The following is a 25,080-nucleotide window of genomic DNA, read 5'->3' on the forward strand; positions in this document are numbered from 1 at the left end:
TTTCAAAATGGGAAAGGTTCTCACAGTTCTCAGAACGCGAATTTCTCGCCACAATTCAAAATGGCGGAGGAGGGTGGGGCCTGTCACATGGTGGGCGGCACAGCAGCTTTCCTTTTCCAGGCCGCGGCCCGCCCTGCCGCGTCGTCAGCCGGCCACCTCCTCCTCTCACCGAGGGTTTTTCGAGGAATCGCCTGGGATTGGATAATCGGCTGGGAGTGGATAATCGGCTGCGGCTGCGGGGCCAGGACGCGGCATCATCACTTCCTGTTGTGGGCAGGCGTTTCCTGTCGCTGCTTGGTAACAATGGGGAAGATAATGGCTGCCTGAGCAACGTCTCCGAGCAGGCGCTGGACTAGAGGCGGGTCTCGACCAGCGACTCATCGGAGGCGGGCTTGAGAGCTGCGGCAGGGGAGGCGCGCAGGAGCCCCGGCGGCGGTGGCGGCGGCGGCCGAACCGACCGAGTCGGATCCCGACACCAAAACCGAGTAAGTGAAGCCTTGGGAAACGGATGGAGAGCGAGAGGAAGACAGCGAAGCACCATCTGCTGCTTTCTCTCAAAATGGCCTGACTGGTGCATGGTGGTGGAGGCTCAGCGCCGCCTCCGGACCCCAGGCACCGGTTGCTGTGGGGGGCTCCGTGGCGTAGTCTCCGCTGCCATTTTAGTTGGGTGTATAGTCGACAGGCTTTTTGAAGAAGGGGAAGGAGGTAGGTAGTACTTCCTCTCCGTGGCCGCGCGAGCCGCAGCTGGGGCCCTCCAAAACCTTAAGAATTTGGGGGAGGCGATTTTCGAGTGTTGGCCTCAGGCATGAGAATCTTTGATCGTCTCAGGTTTTCTTCTCCCCAGTTCTCTGGAGACTTCCTTCTCCTCCTCCTTCTCCTCCCCCTTTCTTTTACATGGCGGGCTTGGGTTTAGGAAATGGGGAAAAAATCAGGCTGCTCTAAGTTAGATGCTGGGAACTCTTGGGCCTTTAGATTTCCCAGGATTTGCAAAACCCCATTTTGAGCCTTCTGCTTCTACAGGGCACTATCAATTAGGCGCCCCCTGAGGCCACGATGACATCTTCCCTGAGGATCTAAGACAAATGTGGTTTACTCCCTTGCTTGAATAACCCTGGCGTTTCCTTTGCCAGATACCACTGCACGAATTCCCCCCAAAAGGGAGGGAAAAGCCGTTGCGTGTTTGTTATTTTTCCCTGGCTGAGGGTGGGAATTGGGCCAAATGATTTTGAAGTTAATTTCCGTTCAATCCGTGCACAACCCAACCCCTCCCCCCTCAAAAAATGCCTTAGGGTCTCGGCTTCTGCGGGCGGTACCTGCCACGTACGCCATAGCTTTAGTAACTAGTATTAACCGGTTGGGCTTCTGCTTCCTGAATACTCCGTCCCTTTTTCCCTTATGCTGATTAATTTCAAGATGGAGGAGACAGCCACGTTCCTTCCCTAGACAGTTTCACCATACTTATTCCACAGGTTAGTCCGGGAATCTGAGGCCTAGCAGGCTTGTCTATTTAGGTCGTTCTTTCGTTTTGCAGAAAGAGGAAGCATTTATATTAGGTTGTCATTCAGTCATAGCAAGGCCCCACAATAATTATTTTTTTGCTGGAAATAAGGAGTCCGCATTTCCTGAATCAGAATTAACCGCAGTGGCTTTGGATGATTGAAAGGAGGAAGAAATAAACTACTATTAGTCATTTTTTAAAAAATTCTTGTCATTATTGAAGACAAAATACACTTATCACCCCATCAGGTATATTATGTCCCTCCTGTATGACTTGAGAGCAGGCAGGCACAGTTATCGCTGCCCCAGAATCAGTTTTCTAAGTTGTAGAAATAAAATATCCAGGAAGCCCAATCTAAATATTTTTTAAATTTTGTTTTAGGATACTCTTCTCTTACTGAAAAAGTGTTTTTCTTTAGCCTAAGATGTCCTGATGATTTTTCATACTTTAGTTCCTGCCTTAGGCTAGTGTAATGTACCGAATAAGTTCTTGAAAGTAACTGTGAGAATCTGAAAATAATTACTGATCTGATGCGTAAAAGTCCATTTTAAGTAAGGTTATATTAAAAGGTAGATGGGTTGTCAGCCTTTAAAAGATATCTTCTATCTAACATATAAGATTGTTGGTTCCCTCTGACCTTCTTAGTCTCACCAAGTATCCTAATACTAATGTGGAATTAGGTTGAATTATGGCGGGTGTGTATCTAAAATACATAGGATATGTAATTTTTAGGATGTGTCTGTTACAAAGAAAATGTCTATCTTATAAAAGAGGAAGAATAATGGATTCTTTTTTTTTCTAGAGCAGAGAGTGAAGAAAACTAAAATCCAGTTTATTGTATACAATACTATGTCATAACAGTCAGGTAATTTTATTTTTTGTTGCGTCTCCTGATGATTTATGTGTAGAATGCATGTTTTAAAATATTTATTCTGTTTTGGGGGCCCTGTAATTGAATGGGCTTCTTTGATATATGTTAGTTGGTGTCGGGCGTTCTTAATGGTCAGAATGGGTGTTTTTCACTGGGAATTCAAAGGGTAGTGTTTCTGAGTAGCTGGAACCTCATTAGTGCTCTGTCAGTTTTCTTTTAAAATAATGTCTGAAATTTGCCAGTACCTGTATAGAACAGAAAGAACAAAATAGAAATTTGCTTCCTTTAATCACTGTTGGAATGGGATGAGTATAAATAGTATTTAAATGTTTATTGAATAACTAAATGAACTAACAGTAGACTATATTACAGGAATATAATCTCAAGTTATTTTGTGTGACATTTGATATTTTTGCTTCAAGATCCGAGAAGTCATAATATATAATACTCTAATTGATATCAACCTCTTTCATCATCGTTGTTAAGGTAACCACATAATTTATTGCCCTAGCTACGATGCTTTTAAGAAAAAAAGGAACATTATTTTCCTGGACAACAGGTGCAAACCAAGATTGTCCCATGCAAACTAGGATGGGTAATTAGCCTAAATTCATAATTAATTTGTATTGAATACTTATGTGTTAGGTCCTGTGCTTCACATGTGTGATTTTGTAATCCTTACAGCCAAGCTTCATGAGGATGTTACCTGTTTTACAGAGTGAGACTCAGAGGAGAGATTAGATAATTTGTTCTCTATTAGATAATTTGTTCTCAAAAAGCTAATAAGTGGTAGGAACCCCCATTTTAACCCAGGTCTGTCTGATGCCAAAATCAATAAACTTTTATGTCCTTAGAATTGTTATTAGATCAGAAATGCAAAAAAAATGAAAGGTTGTAATAAAAAAAATCTATAGGTTAAGTTGCATCAAAAACTTCTGTTAACACTCAAAGGAAATTTGCTTTATGAAGCAAGTAAGACTTATCTAACGATTACACTCTCTTTTTCAATCTGTCAGGGTTCTTTGTTTCAGCTGTTACTGCCTGTAATATAATTTGATAAACAATTTAAAATTAGAAGTGGTTTTAAGAAGTAGCTTAATAATGAAGTGATATCTAGAAGTGTTAGGCTGGTTGGATATATTTTTCATGTTAGTGAACATGAGGCCTTATATACAGTAGATCAAATGGGACATTTGCATTTATCAAATTACAATGTGTGTATAAACATTTTGTAATACAGACATTTCCAAACCTTATAGCCCATTGATTTTTAAAAGTATCCAGTTTACATGATCCTTTGACATTTTGATACCCAGTGTAAGAAAGCAATAACACTTCTATTTTTTTTTTTTTTTATTTTTTTGAAATAGAAGTTTCCCAGATAATAAAGCAGTTTATTTTAGAGGTAAAAATCTTGACAATCTTAAACAGTTTGGGAGTATATTTGTGAACTTGTGGTTTTGCTCCTGAAATAGATACTTGATGTTTTTGCTGTACATAGTCTTACATTTTGGGTTTCCCTGGTGGCTCAGTGGTAAAAAAAAATCTGCCTGCCAGTGAAGGAGAAGTGGTTCAATGCCTGGGTCCGGAAGATCCCCTGGAGAAGGAAATGCCCACTCCAGTATTCTTGCCTTGGAAATCCCATGGACAGGGGATCCTGGCGGGCTGCAGTCCATGGGGTTGCAAAAGAGTCGGACATGTCTTAGAGACTGAACAACAAATTCTTGTATTTTAGTGCTTCAACTCAAGGGTTTAATTTCATTAGTCAAAATATCACATATATATGTTTGGAAGACTAGTATCTGTAGATAATGCATGTGTGTATATAGATTTGTGGACTTACTGCAGTAATTTCACAGCAGCAGTTTGGACTGCTATTACAGTATTTATGTGATGATGAACATAATCCATTCTGTGGTGGGAAGGAGATATTTGTGTTCAGTGTTTTCAGATTTTTCTGAAATGAAAAATAGTCTTCTTTCCTCTTGCTCTACATTTGATTGTGTGAAGAAAGGGTTTAACTCGTAATTACATTTTTCATTTTGTATTGACCAAAGTTCCTGTTAGTGTCAGTTACATTTGAGGTCACCTTATCATTTATCCAAACTGGGACACTTTTAAGAGTGAAAGAAGGCCATATTAATAATCACTATAGGACAGCAGTTGTAGACTGCTACTCATATGGACAAACTGGGTATATATGGTCACCTTTGTCATCATTTCTCTGTAGGAGCACTGGTTCAGAAATCACAGTTGTCAATGTGTTTGGTTCTGTAACACAAAATTATTTTCCTCAGACAATATAGGAGTCATTTGTGTAGATGATATTTTTCAGTCACGTGATTTTAAAATAGTTCATTTTTGGTGGGAAACTTATATCTTAAAAAATAGTACTTTATTTACTAACACCAGAATTGCCAGTAATCAATGACTTTTGCATTAAAACATTTTAAAAATAAGTGCATGAGCCTTTTGGGTTTTTGAGTAGAATTGAGTTAGTGTGCATAAGACCAAATTCTAATTTAGTGGCATAGCTTAATAGTAAAAGAACATGAACTGGGTAATCGAAGATTAAATTCCCTGTCTTAAGTACTTAAGTGAATCGAAATGTCATAATGGGTTCCTTTTTAAACTAACTTGTTCCTGTGAATTGGCAGCATTTGGCTTGGTCTCCATCCTTTGATTTGTTGACGTTCTTAATATTCTTTTGATTTAACTGTTTTAGAAGGTTGTTGTCATTAGAATTGTTTGTAAGCTGCACAATTCCTGCCTAGAGATTAAACACGTGCTGAATCCTTTTTTTTTCCTGATGCCTTTTCAAGTGATAGAGAATACAAGAGACACTGTATTCAATGTCTCTTGAATTTTGCCATGCAGATACTTTATAATCTCATACTGCTCTAGTAGTATCAGCAGTGGCAGAAGTTTTAGTACCATCCTCCAATAGGCCAATAATGGAAATAAATTGTGTGGCTGGTGAGAGGTACTGTGCAGTAAGGCAGTGAAACATAAAGCCTACCCTATTTTTTAAAGAAGAATGCTTTGTATTTGTTTTTTAAAAATAAGATAGTCATAAAAAGAGAAGTGTACGAATGAAGTAGCAGTGAGAAAAGCACAGCTTTTAAGCTTACATCCTAGTTATTCATGTTTCTTGACCTTTATTTTTCCAGCCTATATTGTAATGTGATGTGGGTTATATCATAGTCTGGATTCATAGAATTGGAAAGGTATCTTGTAGATAGCTTAATCCAGTACACTAATACTGATGGAGATCCTGAGATGCAAAAGGTTAAATAATTGGCCAAATTCACGTAGTTAATCTTATAGCCAAGACTAGAACCTAGTATCTTCTCTTTTTTCGTTTTCACAGAGCTGAATTCCACCCTGCTACTCAGTCAACCTTTGATTTGTTGGCTGCAAAAGCTGTAAAGTTTTAATCATTCTGTATAGGAAAAATTCCCAACACTTCTGGTAACTACATACACAATGGTATTTTATATCCAGACCTCAAATTCAGTAGTTCTTTGTGACTTGGCTTTTTTTGTTGTTTTTAACTATATTAAGTGTTTTTCATTTTGATGATGGTATTATTGACCTGACATTTTCTTTATACACAAGGCTTGCCTGTCATTAATTCTCATATGCTCTACGAGGTTCTTAATGAAGAAAGAAACTCTGTTGCAAACAGAAAACAGAATAATGCCTGCCCTTTTTTCAGTATGACACATTTTTATGTTGATACCTATGATTTTTTTTTTGGTGTGTTGTACTTTAGGACACTATTGAATTTTGAAGCTTGTTTGAACACATCCAAAAGGTGACAATGCCCAAGATAACTTCAGTAGTTGGTTGACATTAGGTTATCTTGATTCCTCCCTCCTGTACTTCCTGATTTTTAAAAGAAGTGATTTCTTCCAGACTTAATGGATGTGGTCTATTTTAAAATTGATACCCCTACAACCTTTTGAATTTCAGAATTCATTTTTTTATGTTGTTTTTTTAACTCTATATTTTGGTGCCTTAAATCTTAATTGATGGAGTATGTCCATTGAATATAGTATGTGTGCTTACATTTAGCACCAGGTCTCCTGACCCATTAATACTGAACAGTATGTTTTAAGTGACTTTTTGCCCTAACAAAACAAAAATACATGTTTTAAAGATTACTGTACGTGGGTTAGGAGAATTAAATACTTATAGCAGTGGTCAGAAACGTGCATAATTTATATTAATATATGATAATTACTATAGAAGAATTGAAATCACTAAAAATGCTTTAAAATTCTCAAGGTGAATAAAATCTGCTTTAAACACCCTAATTATAGAATAAATCTCAAGTTTGGTTTTCTTGCTGGCTTTTCCTCCCCAGAATTAAATTTACCTGACACAGTCATACAGTTACTGACCAGATGAGTAGTTTTTGAAATGACTGGGCAAATTTTCTAATTTGGCTACTTACTTTCCAGGACTGGATTTGGCTGTATTGGCACACAGTACCCTGAAAGAAATAAGGTTAATAACCTATGCTATGCATCTGAGGGGCAACTGTATTTAAAACAAAAATACTAAAAGTTGACTTGTTAAAAAGAAGCCCTGCTGGGTTCATACTGCTTATAAAAGATATTTTGTCCTTTTGGAAGTTTTCATACCAGAAGTGAACATGAGCTAAGTGAAAGTAATGAAGTTGCTCAGTCATGTCCAACTCTTTGTGACCCTGTGGACTGCAGCCTGCCAGGCTCCTCTGTCCATGCCTCAGGCAAGAATACTGGATAGGGTTGCCATTTCCTTCTCCAGAGGATCTTCCCAACCTAGGGATCGAACCCGGGTCTCCCACATTGCAGAGACTCTTTGCCACCAGGGAAACCCCAAACATCAACTAAAAAGCTGATAGTGAGGTTGAATACATTGGACATGCCTGTTAGGATTGAAGGAATGTATTTTTAAGGTATATGGACTTAGGATATATTGGGATGCAGTTGACCATTTATTGAAAAGTTGACTGGATTTGGAATCAGGAGACCTGGATTTAATTGCTGGCTCTTTCCATTGACTAGCCTCATGGCCTTTGGTAAATGACTTCCTCTCTCTGTGCTTCTGTTTCCTATCTGTAAAATAGAGTTTGTGATTCCTACTTCATAGAATTGTTGGAAGGCTTAAATGAAATATAGGTGAAAGGGCTGTATGAAAAGGGCAATGGATATTACTTTTAACTAGGAAGAGACCTAAGTGATTTAAGAACAGTTACACATTTTTTCTCTTATGTTTTATTGGTTAAGTTTTCCATAAAAATATTTAAGTTTAAAATTGACTGATGATAACCGTCTATTTAATCCAAAATTTCTGACTGTGCACATGAATATTATAACTCAGTATAAGGTAACTGAATGAAAAGATTTAAAATTTTCTCATTTATGATGATAGAAGGAGCCCAGGGGGTATGGGGATTCTTTTTTTCTCATACCACAGAGTAGAATCTAGAGACCCATTTTATTAACATGATCTTTTCACACCAAAATGGAGAGAGATCTGTATTTGATCATTTGAACTGCAGTCTCCTGACATCTTTGGCATGTTTTAACTTTCCGAACTTGTGATTTAGAATTATTACATTTTTTCATTTTTTTTTACTGCTTAGGTAGTGAAGGCACTGCTTAAAATGAGACCAGACTCACTGGGTGTATGTTCGTAAGATGATTTTACAAGGCATTTGAAGGCATTGCTTACATTCAGGATTTCCTTTTTTTTTTTTTTCCAAAATGTAATTAACTTCTAGTCCAGTGGACCTTGGCAGGTGTTAAAGCTGTAACATCTGTCTTGCCAGTGCTGGAATCTCTTGACTTCCACTCCCAACCCAGGCAAATGCAGAATAAAGCAGAAAGAATGAATGCTTTGGGCAAAAGTAGGGAACCAAGTAGGCTTTTTCTCTCCCTGTGCCTTAATCAACTGCAAGAAACGAACAGCATTTTAAATGGAAATCTATACCTTAGCAAAAAACATGGTGTGTTCTGTTTAATGAAGCCTTGCCAGTTTGATTGCAATTTTGAAATAAATGAGTGTGTTGCAAGGATGCCATGTAGGGAAAATAATTTCCTTTATTTTCTCTGGTGTAGGCAGGGGGAAGGGAGAGCAGCATGTTACTATGGAAGTAATAGTAATTTGGATTTGTTTACATGTTACTTTGTGTGTCTCATTGTTAAAATTTCGAATTGAAAAATAAACTAAAATAAAAATCCCTCTTGAATAGAATAACCCAACTTCCAAACTCATCAGGCAGGAGCTATTTAGGATTTAGCAGTCTCCAAAATCACAGTGTTGAGAGGGTTTTAAATAGAGGTATGGTGTTTTTTTTTTTTTTTTTTTGGTCTCTAGTTTCCATGTAGGAAATATTAGAATTTTTAGGTCAAGAGTGAACTTGAAGATTGGTGATTGTAATTAAGAATCATCTATTCCATGTGTTTTTGTAGAGTATTCACCATTATCTTCCCTAGTGGCTCAGATGGTAAAGAGAGTGTTTGCAATGCAGGAGACCCAGGTTTGATCCCTGGGTGCGGAAGATCCCCTGGAGAAGGGAATGGCAACCCACTCCAGTATTCTTGCCTGGAAAATCCCGTGGATGGAGGAGCCTGACGGGCCCCAATCCATGGGGTCACAGAGAGTCGGATATGACTGAGTGACTAACACTCACCTCACCCTCACCATTATTATTTTACTTTGGAAAAGCATAAAGGGGATTCATAAATAGTGGGTTTATAGAGCAGAAACAATATATTGGGAACACTTTAGAGCTGTTTCCGTATGTGGAGTTTCTCTACCTTACGAACAAATTCTTTAAAGCTGCATGCATTGTCCGATATGGTAACCTCTAAGCACATGTGGCTACTGGACACTTGAAATGTCATTAATTAACTGGAACTGAACTTTTACTTTTCTTTCATTTTAATTACGCTAAATAAACAATGTAAATTTTTTCCATTAAACATGACTTTTTTGTTTCATTAGGACCATATTTCACTTTAACCATTGAAAATTTAGCATCCAATTTGAGATGTGCTGTAAGTATAAAATAACATACCAAATTTCTGAGACTTAGAATTTTAAAAAAGAATATAATACATCTCAATAATTTTTATATTGATAATATGTTGAAATGATCTTTTGGATCTGTTGGGTAAATAAGATATTAATAAAATTAGTATTTCAAAAATATAAAAGACCTTGGGAGGCAGGAAGTGACACTAGTGGCACAGGCAAATGCTGTGTGCAGAGACAGTTGAAAATAATTGCTACCTGAGGTAGACAGTCATAGCTTCTTAGGTGGTAAGATTTCATTGAACCTTGAGGGGTGAGTGAAATGGGGAGAGACTAAATGGAGGGCTGAAGGGAGAGTATTAGAAGTGTGAAGGTAGTAAAGTACAAGATGTGTTGGAGGGAAAGGATGGGGCAATATAAAGTGGATTGGTCTTGTTAAGAAAATGTTATAACAAAATTGTGTCACTGGGAATATGTGGCTTAGTATGACCCTAGACCCAGAATAAGGAAACCGAGGGACTGTCTATCCTTAATGACATTTTAGTCCAAAGGGTCTTTTGAAATCAGTCTGTTCAAGCTCCTACCTAATATCTAGCCTCTACTTGAATACTTCCAGAAATTGGTAGTAGCTTACTTCAAGAGACGGGTTGCATCTCTACTTTTGGACAGTCTTTATTTGTTTCACTATTAAAAGACAGAATTATTTGCTTCATATTTTTTCCAACTCTAGGCTCTAATTTGACCCTGTGGTTTGCTCTCTTATATGTTATAACTCCAAATATTTGAAGGTGGTAATCGTGTCCATTTTTAGTGTTGTCTTTGGGCATTTTCAAGTAATTCAGCCATTTATTTTATGGTATTCCCTGGCTTCTCACCATCTTAGTCACTCTAGATATTTTCTCGTGTTTGTCAGTGTCCTTTTGGATATATTTTTAATGTTTCAAATACTCCACATATAGTCTGAACAGCAAGTAGCATTGACACTACTACCTATTTTTATCTGAATACTGTGACCTAGGAAAGATTTGTCAACCTGTGACTCCAAGGTTTCTTAACGGTCAAGTGAAACATGCTTTTAACTGAGCTTTTGTTGACTAAAAACTTCAGGTCATCTTCATATTGCCAGGACAGGTCCCCCTGTCCCCATCAGCTTGATAACCCTTAAAGTGTTTAAAGTAGCACATTTACCATCATTTTTGTTGATTTCCACTCATTCTCACAGCCCACTGAGAATTCAGGATTTGTTTTTTTATTATATACATCTTTATTACCAACTCCCAGCATTGAGTTGTCTATAGATTTGGCTGGCATGTCTTTGACATGGTTCTTTTCAAAATGCTTAAGACTGGGCTCTTTGCAGGTTAACATTACTCCATAATCTTTTGAGAGTGGTATTCAGAAACTGTGAATCTGTTAAATTGTATTGTCATCAAGCTCCTTGCTACTCAAACTGATTCTAGGATTAGCAGCATCAGCATTACGTTAAGGCTTTTTTAAAATGCATGCTCTCAGGCCTCACCCCCAACCTACTGAATCAGAACCTGTATTTTTACAAGATTTCCAGGTGGTTCGTTTGTATGTTGGAAGTTTGAGAAGCATGGATCTAGCCTATATTTCTCCATAAAATAGGATGCAAAAACTTTTCAGACTCTGGACAAAAACCAAGCCAGGCGTTTCAGCAGTATTATCATGATGCCTCTATCAAAAGTTTCTCAACCCTGACTGTGCAATGGAATTACCTGTGGAATTTTTAAAATGTCGCTGTCTGATTGGCCCCAGAGAAAGCTCCTCAGGTGATTTTAATGTGAGAATCTTGTAAAGCAAGTTCTGTGTGAAAGAAGACTATGTAATGCAAATGAGGTTAATTTGACAGTGAATTCCACTTGTGGTGAACATGTTTTTCTACATGTTTGCAATATATCTGATAGTCTATAGCAGAATTCCATGCGCTCCCCCTCCCCAGGTTTTGTGCCAGATTTTGCTGTGTTAAAGTTTATAGACGTCACTTTCTTTGCAGATTAAGATCATCTGGTATCCCCTGTTCTCTGATTTCTCAAAGACTGGAAATTTTGCAGTTTGGATTTTGTTTTGTTTTTTGTTTTTTTGAGAAACTTGGTTTTTTCCACTACTTTCAGTTGGAAGATGATTCTCCTTGCTGTATAAGATAGAAGTTGAGTGCCTCTACCTACCATCTTCTATTAATATACCATCTGTATCAGAGGCTTAGTGAAAGATCTCATTCTTATTTCAGATTTGTTTTTCAAAGCCATTTAAAAGCTCTTTGCCATACTTTTGAAAGTTTCTGTTCCTTGTGGGCTTTAACCTCTGACGCTATTTTTAAGGCTTTGTGCCATTCTTGTAACAGTCCTTGGTATGTGATTTTTCTGTTATCTTTGGTTCCTGTCCTTCAAATGTCAGAACTTATCAGAAATTTTTGCCTTCTTTGAAAGCTTTGCATTCTTAAAGCCTTTCAACCCTACTGAGCTTTCAGTTTTTAGAAATTTTCAGAACTATTTATTAATCAATTCCTTCATAAGTGGAATTGATCCTTTCATGTTACTACTATTCAGAATATTAACTGCTTAATATTAGCCTAGTGTGATTTTCTTTGGTTTGGGAAATTATGGCTGGACTTTCTTTGTGCTTTTCTGTATTTTTTTTTAATTAACTGTGTGCTATTTATTACCAATACTAAGTTGTAGAAAATTTTGGCTTGTTTTTTTTCATTGCCTGGTCCATATAACGTGAATGGGTGTTTTATTTAACCTATTGACTTCTAGTCTTATAGTTTCAAGTTATTTAAAAAACAGCATCTTTCAGAAATTTATATAGTTTAGTCTTACCAAAATTAAGAAATCTTAGTTATGAAATTAGGAAACTCCAAAAAATATTAAGGTCTTTCTCCCTTTCCCTTTCCTTGAGATAATTCATCTTGTTTGTTTAAAGAATGATAGACTAGTTCTAAGAATAATGATCTAAGAAAAACAGTGGAGAGCCAGATGTGCCCATGTATAGACTAAAATTTGTTTAGACTCATCAGATAGGTAGACAGTCTTCTTTGTTTTTTTTAATATCTGAAAGATGGCTTGTTTTTATTTTTCTCTAGTATTGACATAAACATCCAGATACTTCGTGTTTTGTGTGTGGGATTAAATCGTAGTACCAACATAGATTACTACTTTTCCATAAATCAGATTTTCACATGTTTCTGAGTTAACTTTTGTCATTGTGAACTTGAGTCAGTCTGGGGTTGGAAGGAAAAGAATATACTATATATTTCCTAGGGCTGTACAAATAGTGAGTGAGAATTAAGTTTTGGCTAGTTTTATGTACTATCCAGAATAGGGGTTGACAAACTTTTTCTGTAAAAGGCCAGATAGTAATTTTTTTTTCACTTTGCTAATTAGAATTGAACATATTACGTAGTTATTTATATAAAAACAGAGAAGCCAAATTTCCACAAAGTTTCTCTTGATGTAATAATAAATGAGTACAATGTTTTATAATACAGGTCTACTAATGAGAAGAATGGTATTCCTTTTGGTAGGATAACATTTTGCTAAATTGGGGCTAAACATTCTTTATCATCAGAATCATTTGCAGATGTCCATTTAGTGTTTTCTGATTTGAAATGAGATTTTACATATTTCATCGTTGAAAATACCTTCACACATTAAGTACGCTGTCTAATCAATATACAAACATATAATTTTAATTGTAAATTTGCCTGACTCAATATATTTTTGCTCTATGCATATTTTTTTTTAACCACCATTTCAGTTGTAACACATCTTCACAGATTCCACCTCAGGTTGTGCTGAATTAGTGTTTCTCAGCTTCTTTGAAAATGATATCACCTGTAGTTAGTTGTTCCATGCAAACTATTCATAGAGACTACTGCTTTAGTCACTTCAAACTCCTCAAATAACTTGACTCCTTGAATAAGCAACTGAATAGTATCAGTTATATTTGTCAACTCCTCAAGAACCAAAGGGAACTACTCATTTGCTTCCTTGTTTTTCACTTGATGATTGATATATCCCAGTATTGTCATTTTTTGAGCACCTGTTCTCATTAAAAGGCTAATAATCTTAAACCAGTTAATTTTCTGTGGACTATTTGTTTAGCTTCTGCAGTCAAATGCAATTTAGCTAACACAGCATTGATAAATGTCTTTCCTTGCTTAGCCAACAAATGAGCCACTTAGAAACTTACTCTGGTTGAAGCTTCATTTTTTATTTTTATGAGGAAATATTTTGTGATATTTGTTTTAAATTTTCTAGTTTTTCAGACCATAGCTTTCCTGTGAATTGGAAATACTATGATGAGTGCTTAGTCTAATAATATTAATGTATATTTTATTATTTTAGCACAGTTTCAGTGTCATTGCATTATAAATAAAATATTTGCCATCTACTCTAATAAAATAATCCATACTCCACTGTGCCTTTAGAGATGGTATTCAGTGTTCATCAAGTTTTACTGGAATACAGCTGTACACATTCATTTACATATTGTCTGTGGGCTGCTTTCTTCCTATAATGGCAGAGTTGAGTAGTTGTGACAGAGACTATGTGGCACCGTCACTGCTTTGCACTGGTGGTCTGTGCACTGCAAGTCACGGTGATGCAATTATAACTTTACAGCATTTCAAGTGCCATGCTTATACTGTAACATTTTTCTAAATTACCAGTGCACACTCATCGTATTAAATGGAGAAAGTGGGCTTGACCATTAGCATTTTTAGAACTTCTGTTCTACATGGCATATCTCTGTGAGAGGCAGTAGAGCATAGAGAAACCTGAATTCAGATTGTCCGGGTTCAGCTTCTGGCCCTGTCACTTGTTAGTTGTGTAACCCTGATCAAGTTATATAACCTCTCTATACTTTAGTTTCTTCATCTGTAAAAAGGAATAACAGCAACAACAGTGTTTGTGCACAGTGTCATTGTGAGGACTGAAAAACAAAAGCAATTGTAGTGCCAAGAATTCAGTGAGCTGCTTGGGTCTAACCTTGTTGAATACACACCATTCAATTCTTGCTACACTGCTGAATTCTTACCTGTATTTCTCTAACCAAACTTTTCTCTGGACAGGTAGCTAAGAATTTATTTATTGGATCTCATATAATTTTCACACATCACAAAATATTCTCTTAGAAAAACATTTAAAAGTGTAATAATCATTCTTAGATCTCAAGGAGAAAAAATAGTCACCAGGGCTAAGTTTGGTCCATGGGCCATGGTTTGCCAACCCCTGACCTAGTCTTTTCCTAGTATGACAGTGCTTTTCAGTGTTTGTATTAGGAAGTTTCCATTCATATGAGGTCTTAAAATTCATGTCTCAAACTGAATTCTGGATTTTCACATAATTAAAACTGTTCTATAGAAGATATACTGACTTTTGTTTTCAAGAGTGATCTCCTTTCTCCTTTTAGATAATTTTCCACTTGTTCATCAAGATGGAAAGCTCAGATTGTAACGATAAAGGAAGTGGTGATCAGTCTGCAGCACAGCGCAGAAGTCAGATGGACCGATTGGATCGGGAAGAAGCTTTCTATCAATTTGTAAATAACCTCAGTGAAGAAGATTATAGGCTTATGAGGGATAACAATTTGCTAGGCACCCCAGGTATGCAATGTGTAGTTTAAAGATTTACATATGTATAAATTGCTGGTCTTTAAAAAAACAACTGTTTTTTTAAAAAAATGTTTTGTTTACCATTGTGAAGTATGATTTTAATACCAGGGATAGAGAATGAAATTTACTGCTGTACTTGCTACTTGATTTTGTTCACTCATATTTGCAATTATCCTATGTCAGGATTTATAGCAAGGAATTATATTATGAATTTGTAGTAAGCTGAATTGAAAAGAGTGGAGCTGAACAATCTTTTTGTTATTTATCTTTATTTAACTACTAGACAATGGTCTGGAAGAGCTAATAGGAACTTTGGTTCTTAGGACAGACTTAACTCTGTTTTGTCATCTCTCATTCTCTGAATATGTCCCAATCATAATCGACCAGAGCTAGCCTTGGGTGAAATAGTCAGTTATTCAGAAATTTGTGCTTGGTTATTCTTTTTTGCCTCATTAGGTCCCACTTGATTCTAGTTAAAATTCATTATATCACTTCCTCCTCATTTCTGTTTAATTCTATTAACGTTTGAGCAATTGCTTAAATTTTAAAAGGTAAGGTGTTAGCATGGTTATTATATTAACAAATCATCTCACTCACTCTGAGTTTCTTTGTCTTAAATGCAGATAATATCTGTCTCCCAGAGTTGCATTTTTAAAGAATGAGATATTGTATGCAAAAGCATATTGTAAACTGGAAAGGAATACAAATAAATATAAGTTGTAATGTCATGCTCTCAAATAGGTGAATTTTACTCAGGTTCCTACTCTTCGGTTGTCATCTCAGATGGATAAGTCATTGGATTTTATTTATAACTTCGCAAACATTTTAAACTGTTTTCAGGTGAAAGTACTGAGGAAGAGTTGCTGAGGAGACTACAACAAATTAAAGAGGGCCCACCACCACAAAACTCAGATGAAAATAGAGGTAAGTTTTTCTTGGGAGAGGGGTGTAAAGGATGAAATGGATAAGGAGCTTCCTAATGATAAATGTCAGCCAAAGATAATCCAAATCAGTAGCACAAATTAATTTGGTGTTAAGTAACTGCTCATAAAAAGAACTGGCATTTTCTTGATATTTGGTGAGAATGTTAACTTTTTTTTCCCCCTGTTTCACCTGTGGGATTTTTTTGAGTGTTAATTGGGATATAGGAATTATATATAATGTGATCTTAAATGTGTCTTAAATGTGATCATTTTTCTTGATTTTCCACCTTCATTGAAATTTCCCTGTACCCACTGAATTATTCCTTCCTTATAAACCTGATTTCCTTACCAGCAGAAAGGTTGCATTCTCTAATCTAGTGCTTCTCACTGGGGTATAATGTCTGGAGACATTTTTGGTTGGGAGTTTGCTGTTTGCTCTAGTGGGTGGAGGTAAGGGATGCTGCTAAACATCCTAAAATGCACAGCACAGCCCCCACAACAAAGAATTATTTGGTTCAAAATGTAAATAGTTGCACTGTTAAGAAATCTTGTTCTTCCCTCAGGTCTGGTGTTTCTCCTTCAGTGTGAAATATGATACCAGGTTGTTGAATGTGCTGTATATGTACTGTGCTAGGTTCAGACTCTTTACTTGTTCTGATCTCTGATTTCATGTTAATTTAAAATCTTGGTAACATGAAGAAGTAACCTATAAATCTTGTTTATATTTTTGCAATGTCTAAAGCAGTCCTGTAGTTTTTAAATGTCCTGTATTATCCAAGGCACTTAAGTCAAGAGCCCAAAGAAATGTTGTAGACTAATAAAAATCTAACCCAAAAAATGTAATTTGAACTAAAATACTAGCCCTGTACCTTAACTGGTGTTTTACCTTATTTGATTATGTTAATGTTTTGACAGTGGACTGAAAAATGTCTTCTGACAGTCCCCAGTGGTACACTAGGCTCTGTATACAATGCTAAAAATAGACTTCTTCCCAATTCCCTTTTTTGAAAAATGCTTTAAATTTCTCTAGAATTAGCTTGGTGTTTTAAAATGGAATTGAAAGTTTCCTGCTTTTACTTGCCAATCAGTGCAGTATAGTTTAAAAAAAATCTGTAAATTGAAATTTGTTCAGAATGTTTTTCTGTTAATAATACGAAGTTTCAGAGTATGATTTCTTATTTTTAATAGTTCCTTTTCACCCCTCCCTTTTTAAAAAACAGGTGGAGACTCTTCAGATGATGTATCTAATGGTGACTCTATAATAGACTGGCTTAACTCAGTCAGACAAACTGGAAATACGACAAGAAGTGGGCAAAGAGGAAACCAATCTTGGAGAGCAGTGAGCCGGACTAATCCAAACAGTGGTGATTTCAGATTCAGTTTAGAGATCAATGTTAACCGTAATAATGGGAGCCAAAATCCAGAGAACGAAAATGAACCATCTACAAGACGTTCTAGTGGAGAAAGTATGGACAACAACAGCCAAAGACAAATGGAAAATCCACGATCTGAAACAACATCTGCAAGGCCACCCAGATCAGAACGAAATTCAACTGAAGCATTAACAGGAGAAGCCCCACCTACCAGAGGTCAGAGAAGGGCAAGAAGTAGGAGCCCAGACCATCGGAGAACCCGAGCAAGAGCTGAAAGAAGTAGATCACCTCTACATCCAATGAGTGAAATTCCACGAAGATCTCATCATAGTATCTCATCTCAGACTTTTGAGCATCCTTTGGTAAATGAGACTGAAGGAAGTTCTAGAACCCGGCACCACGTGACATTAAGACAGCAAATAAGTGGACCTGACTTACTAACTAGAGGTCTTTTTGCAGCTTCTGGAACAAGAAATGCCTCACAAGGAGCAGGATCTTCAGACACAACTGGCAATGGTGAATCTACAGGATCAGGCCAGAGACCTCCAACCATAGTCCTTGATCTTCAAGTAAGAAGAGTTCGTCCTGGAGAATATCGGCAGAGAGATAGCATAGCTAGCAGAACTCGGTCAAGGTCTCAGACACCAAACAACACTGTCACTTATGAAAGTGAACGAGGAGGTTTTAGGCGTACGTTTTCACGTTCTGAGCGAGCAGGTGTGAGAACCTATGTCAGTACCATCAGAATTCCAATTCGTAGAATCTTAAATACTGGTTTAAGTGAGACTACATCTGTTGCAATTCAGACCATGTTAAGGCAGATAATGACAGGTTTTGGTGAGTTAAGCTACTTTATGTACAGTGATAGTGATTCAGAGCCTAGTGGCTCAGTCTCGAGTCGAAATATGGAAAGGTCAGAGTCACGGAATGGAAGAGGGGGTTCTGGTGGTAGTAGCAGTTCTGGTTCAAGTTCCAGTTCGAGTCCTAGTTCCAGTTCCAATGGTGAAAGTTCAGAGACTAGCTCAGAGGTATTTGAAGGCAGTAATGAAGGAAGCTCATCATCAGGCTCATCAGGTGCCAGGCGAGAGGGTCGACACAGGGCCCCAGTAACATTTGATGAAAGTGGCTCTCTGCCCTTCCTTAGTCTCGCTCAGTTTTTCCTCTTAAATGAGGATGATGATGACCAACCTAGAGGACTCACCAAAGAACAGATTGACAACTTGGCAATGAGAAGTTTTGGTGAAAACGATGCATTAAAAACCTGTAGTGTTTGCATTACAGAATACACAGAAGGCAACAAACTTCGTAAACTACCTTGTTCCCATGAGTACCATGTCCACTGCATCGATCGCTGGTTATCTGAGAATTCTACTTGTCCTATTTGTCGCAGAGCAGTCTTAGCTTCTGGTAACAGAGAAAGTATTGTGTGATTAAGGTCTGAACTCTCAGCTATGTATCTGGTATAGTGATGGGCAAACAGGAATCACTTGCTTTCTGTCCACTTTTTGAGTGGTGCTTAAATGTAAAGTAGCAACCAGAATTGAGTCATTGCTTTCTGAATGAGTCATTGTCCTTTCTCTAATTTCTGTTCCCAAAAAAAGGAAATATTTAAAAAGCAACATGTTAGGACATAAAAATCTGACTTCAGTATCAGTAATTGTTATTACTGATGATTTATCATGTACTTGTCAGTTTCTCCTTTGTTATCTTAAAAGGTCTGCCTTAGCAATGACTCTTACCTGTTTTCATATTGATCTTTAAAGTTTCATATGCCATAGGAAAGAGGGGTGAAGGAAATTCCCAGTTTAGACTCAGTTACAGTACATGTTTCCTAAGTGACTGCTTAAAGCTATACCGTTCCCAGTTATTAGTTGGCACACATTCAGCTACATTCTGAATATCATTTGTTCACCTTTCAGACAAGGTGATATTGGACTTATCAGTGTAAATAACACTAAGATTAGGATCTTCTAAGTGTATAACTGTCTTCTAAGCCCATCACTGTGGCACACTGTAGAGTGAGCTTATAGTTTAATTGAGATATTTATCTTGTGGAAATATTAAAAAAAAAAAGCCTATGCTTGTGTAAGTGAAAAATCACATTCATTTGTTTAAAAATGTAAAGCTATTTTGTAGAGGCTCAGTACTTTTTCCAATGCACTGTTGTATTAATGCATTAAAAATTGTAAAGTACCATGCTTAGAAATGAAAAAACTGCTTTTTGTGAGCCAACATAGTAAAAAAAAAAGAAAACACACCAAACAAAGTACAAAGCTGCTTTTGTAAGTGTGTAGATGTAAGAGCAGAACATATCTATAATATTTAATGTATGTGAACAGCTACTGTGACCTGCAAAGGAAAGGACAGAGTATGGATTTAGGCAGGAAATGAAAGAGGGAGTATAGAGAAAACTGCTTGGAAGAACTTAAACTTTTCATGAAGACAGTAATTCCACAGATCCTTGGCACAGTATTCTACTTGAGCAGATGAAGCAAATTTGGCAGAGTTTTGGTTTAAGAAAAACAAACCACTACCCCCTAGCACAAGTTACATTGATGTTTTTGCAAGTTTGCTTCTCAAAAAAAAAAATGGAGGAAAGAGACTGTAAACCACTTATTTAGCATAAGAAGTGAAGTTGGCACAGATGAGTATACTAGTAGGAAAGTCTCAAATTTGTATTGTTTTTGGTATTTGTTATTCAAGGTACCAGTGCACACTTGTTACTATCTCTAATACAGACCTAATATCTCATATCTAAAGACAAGATGAAGAACTAAGGGAGTTTTATTTTTTGTGGAAAGTGAGTCGTGTTGGGTTATTTGAAATTCAGATTTTAATTGTGCTGCCCATATTTGAAGATGAGAAGGCTGACTCACAATCTATGGGATATGCACTTTATGTTGTTTCCTTAGCTTTGTGAAGAACCCCAGTACTCTTGCCGACTTTCTTTTGAGGCTGGTTGGGGTTAGGATTAGTCTCACTGTGGAGGACTGTCTTTTTCTGGGAAACGCTAGTGGGCCCAAAGAGGGATTGAACACATCCTTGGCTCTTAACAAAGTGAGCTGATACCCAGGTATATGTAGTCAGATGCTCTACACAATAAATAAGTCTGCTTTAGGAATTATCTGGCTACCTTAAGTGTTACCAGCTCAGCTGTAAAGATTATTTCAAAGCTCATTCTTTTATATTTTCCTCTGGCTTTCAATCCTACCTAAGTATCAAGGAAATTGTAAATATGGTAGTTGTTTACTGAGGATATGTACTGCTCTTGCAAGAAAATAATGTCCAAACAAAGCTTCACTTATTTTTTTTTAATATAAGCAGATTTTACTGTTTATGGCGCTTATGTAATACATTTTATCTTTCTAAAAAAATTGTCCATGTAAAAGTCAGGATTTGTTTATATTTGTGAGCCTCCTTGTATCCTTTACTAAGGGTGTAATCTACAGTTTTCAGATCTGCAGGGTAGTCCTGATTGGCTAAAAACAAACTCATTTTCCTCTTGGTATAAAATGTCTCATTATAATAGGGGTGTTCATTTTAAATAGTTTAAAAACAACTGCATCACATTCTAAGCATAAAAGAAAGTTATTAACAGGTACCTTCCTAACCTCCCAAGATGTATTATTACTCATTTGTGAAGTATTAAGAGGTAACTCATGCAGAATGCTGGTTATGAATGTAGATACTGAAGCTATTCATAAACACTGGAAATAGAATTTTAAGTTTTTAGCCTTCAATGCACATATTGGACATGTGCATGTGAAAACCTTTTTCAATAGCACTCATTAATTTCCATTGGACTGTGTAGAATGGATACAAATATTTTAGTGGAATTTGCTACTTGATTATTTTTTTTTGCAAGGTCCATGACCAATATGTACTTACTAGTATGGACATTGAAGACAAGGTCATTTGTAGGTGTCAGATGTACAATGGAGAACAAAAATCTTTTTTCCCACCTGCATCCAAACAACTGTTCTCTTGAGGGAGCATTTTCTTGCAAAAGACTTTACATTTCATTTTGTACCTTTGCACTTTTTCTTTATTACAGAAAGGTTCTGTCTTGAGGACCTAGTTTGAACTTCATGCAATAATAGGAACAAGAAAAAACAATGTTGGGGCATTACATTGTTCAAAGCATAGGGAAAAAGTACTAAAAATGGAATTTCTTGATTATTTCAGATTATTTTAAAAAACTCATTTACTAGTCTGAAACGTTTGAGGTGTTTAACTGCAAGCAGCTGACGTGATTGAGATTTATTAGTACTAAAAACAAAATTGAACAAGTTAGCTTTAAAGTTTGCAGACTTTAGCAACACTAGAAGATCAACCAAATTGTTAATTTGGAATATTTGCTCTAAAAAGAGCACATTAGTTATACCTTAGTGGTGGTAATGGAGGGTGGGGATTGAGAAAAGTGTTCATGTTAGTGTTGGAGTATAAGTAATCAATTGTATAAACAATTACAAAAAAACATTTAGCACCAGGATTGTGTGTGTGTGTATACATGAAATCTCTAAAAACATGATCGTGGGAGTTCATCCAAAATTTAAGGTTAGGAAACTGTTACAAGTGTTACCTCAAGTAATCCCGGCCCCCCGCCCCCTGCCAAAAACATGTTCTTTCCTGCCAAGTATTCTCTCCTAATGTCAATGTCTCAAATTATTTTTATGAAGGGTTATCACTTAATATGCTTTGTATTTAATCACCTGCTTCTCAGATGTCCATGACATGAAATGGGGCAGCATCAGCCCTAACTTTTCAGCAGTTCTCAAAATACCCACATAATAGGAAAGTGAATGTTGCAAAATGCTTTTTTTAAAAGCCATTTTTACAGCTTGGTAGAATGCAGTGGCACCTTGTGGTTGTTTTTGATACTTTCAAAGATGGAGGATATTTTTATTCCCCCCTTTACTCCACCCCTTTTCTTTGCTGTTTGTGAAAAAGAAATATTTGTAATCTGCCTTATTTGAGTTTTTAAGTTTTACCGGCTTCCCTGTCAAATATATTACCAATACTAAATACATAGAAGCCACATTTGCAGGCACTTTTGTCTTATAATACTGTGCTGATTGCTACTTACTAAAGTATACTGTACCTTAGTAATGTAAGAGATTGATAAGGCACATGTTCAAATGTCAGGCATTTATTTTCCCTTAATATAATTCTTTAGTATGTGTAATATTCAATAATGGCTTCCCTGGTAGCTCTGTTGATAAAGAATCCGCCTGCAATGCAGGAGACCCAGGTTTGATCCCTGGATGGGGAAGATCCTTGGAGAAGGCAATGGCAACCCACTCCAGTATTCTTACCTGGAAAATCCTGTTGACTATTCAATAATTGTTATTCAGCAATATTCAGTAACTTGTAATTCATTAACAAGTAAATTGTTCACTTTTGAAAAAACATTTGAAAATGTAAATCAACTTATGCTTCATTTGGAAAGTTAAAATGCAAGGTCCAAGTAACTAGTATTTCATTTTTAAATTAGATTTTTAGAAAGCAGCTAAGAAACAGCTATGAGTTATATACCTACCCTTTACATTTTTAGCATTCTGAAAAGAGTGCTTAACTGGAACATTACTAAAATAGGAATATTGGAACAAGTAAGCAATCTCACTTGATTTGAGTAACTCCATTTTGTATCTAAAATGCAGTATATTTGAGCTGATGGAATGTTCAAGGAATAACAACAGTTTTATATCAGTTTTATGATTACTTTCATGTCTACATAGGTGTTCTAATTCAAATTTCAAGAAAATAGGCACACCCTCCCAACAGTCTCAAAATCACCAAAATACTTATTTTTGGTTAGGATTTGTTTACTAAAGACCCCCAAGCTTAGATTGACTGATATCTGAAAGATAGGCAGTGAAAGTGAACCCCATAATGAATGACTGTGCCTAGTTATTTCAGGGTTCCTCTATCAGTTACTCATATTGCAGATTTTTCTTAATACCAAGATATGGCTGAACCAGCTGCCCAGCCATAACTCTTTTCAATGCCCCTTTGCTAACATTCTTTGAACTGAGTGATTTGTATGTGTTTTAACGTCCAATGTTTGGATTTTACCTCTTTATAGCTCCATTTGTTCCTGGTGCTGCTTTTAAAGATGTAGGGCCATGTGATCCAGTATCAAGTTGAGTAGGTACGCAATTGGCCTGATTATGTATCTGTGCCTGTTTTGTCTTCTCCCAAGAAGAGCTGCTTTAGTATAGATGTTTACTTAGATTCAGATAAAGAACTGGGCAGCGGTTTTGGAAAGCTTTCTGAAGCCTATAAGAATCTAAAGGGATATGGAGGGGGAACAGTAACAAAGGCGGCCTTTATGTCTTTCAAGATGAAGCACATAAATGTATGTTCTGTAAAGACTATAGTGATTGTTACACCAGGGCTTCCTGACCTCTGGGAGAGACTTTCAGAAAAGCAGAAAGGAGCACAAAAGTGAAATGAATTTGGTTGTCTTACTTTATCTGGTTTCTCATTTTCTTTCAATTTAAAGCTGAACATAACACCCTTTTCCAATATCTATCCAGCAGACTCCTGGTTGGGAAGCCCTGTATTAAATTTTGAGAATGTACCCAGTTTCCTTTTTTTTTTTTTTTTTTTTTTTTTTGTACAGTGCTTTCTTTACACCTGCTAAAAATTAACTTGTTTAAAGCAAAACAAGACCTTGAAAGGTCAGTCATATTAAAGCTGGTTTGATTATTAATAGTTATCTTTTAGGAAGAAGCTTTTTCCCTATGTAAGATGTCATACTGCAGATTTAAAATATAGACTATCAATAAAATGCATGAAGTGATCATTTGTGCTTGATCATCTCTCCTTGGGTTTTTCTTTTAAAAGAGGAATCTGATAAAGATTCTGTTGCTTCACACCAATGTCAGATAGACATGGTTTTAAAAATCATGTAGAATTAGAGTGCAACCTTGATTTTGATTCCCCTCACTGTTTGAGTGTGGGCAGGTACTGGTTTATGAAATATAACTTCTGTCCTGTATTGTGTAATGGCTTAATCTTTCAGTGGTAAAATAAAAGATTAAAGTCTATTCGTATATAAGAATCCTGGAAACATTTGTGTAAGTGACATTTTAAGTAGGTGCATCTTTGATGTTTCTTATATTACTATTGACCTGATGATTCCCTTGCTTGACCTCTGTAAGTATAAAGATTTGTCTAGGTATGCATATGTACTCAGACAGCTTTTGTCTTCCATTCCTACTTCCAGCCTTTCACACATGTTGCTTAAACCCCTAAAAGTCTTTTTTTCTAAGTAAGTCATCACATTCGGATATGTGGATTTGACTGCCCCTTGATACTGGTATTCATTTAACTAATGGTGACTTTTATCATAGCTTCATTTCTTCTAGTGCCTAACTACAGAACCCTATCATTGGCATAGGAATACGGTTCCTTGGAATAATTTTGGAGTGGTCAATGCTACTTTGCCTCATACCCTCCCAGGGTTTTAGTGTTGTTCATGATTCTGTTTGTAGCTCAAGAATGCCACTGAAAAGTTCATATTCTAGATAACAAAGTAAGCCAGTACACAGGCATCTTATTGAGGGAAATTTAATGAAAAGGACCATTACCTAGAACAGAGAACCTGGTAGATTAGAGTGGATTATAAACTATGTTGTTACGAGAGCTTCCTTCATAGCTCAGTAGAGAATCCGCCTGCAATGCAGGAGACGCTGGTTTGATCCCTGGGTTGGGTAGATCTGCTGGAGAAGGGATAGGCTACC

The 25,080-nt window shown here is 36.6% G+C and overlaps 1 protein-coding gene across 3 annotated transcripts; it reads left to right on the top strand.

The window, feature by feature from the left end:
• The first annotated feature begins 261 nt into the window (after window positions 1-261).
• On the top strand, window positions 262-24,137 carry RLIM (ring finger protein, LIM domain interacting). Of its 3 annotated transcripts, XM_070366380.1 has the most exons (6): window positions 262-485; window positions 2,301-2,363; window positions 2,742-2,855; window positions 14,835-15,027; window positions 15,877-15,960; window positions 17,180-24,137. In XM_070366380.1, exons 4-6 carry the CDS (start codon window positions 14,859-14,861, stop codon window positions 18,760-18,762), a joined length of 1,836 nt encoding a protein of 611 aa, XP_070222481.1. In that variant the 5' UTR covers window positions 262-485; window positions 2,301-2,363; window positions 2,742-2,855; window positions 14,835-14,858; the 3' UTR covers window positions 18,763-24,137. The 3 variants fall into 3 exon arrangements, with proteins under 3 accessions (XP_070222481.1, XP_005890596.1, XP_070222480.1); XM_005890534.2 differs by lacking the exon at window positions 2,742-2,855; XM_070366379.1 differs by lacking the exons at window positions 2,301-2,363; window positions 2,742-2,855.
• Window positions 24,138-25,080: the final 943 nt, after the last annotated feature.

This window comes from Bos mutus, chromosome X, assembly GCF_027580195.1.
Source record: "Bos mutus isolate GX-2022 chromosome X, NWIPB_WYAK_1.1, whole genome shotgun sequence".
In the NCBI taxonomy this organism is placed as follows: domain Eukaryota; kingdom Metazoa; phylum Chordata; class Mammalia; order Artiodactyla; family Bovidae; genus Bos; species Bos mutus.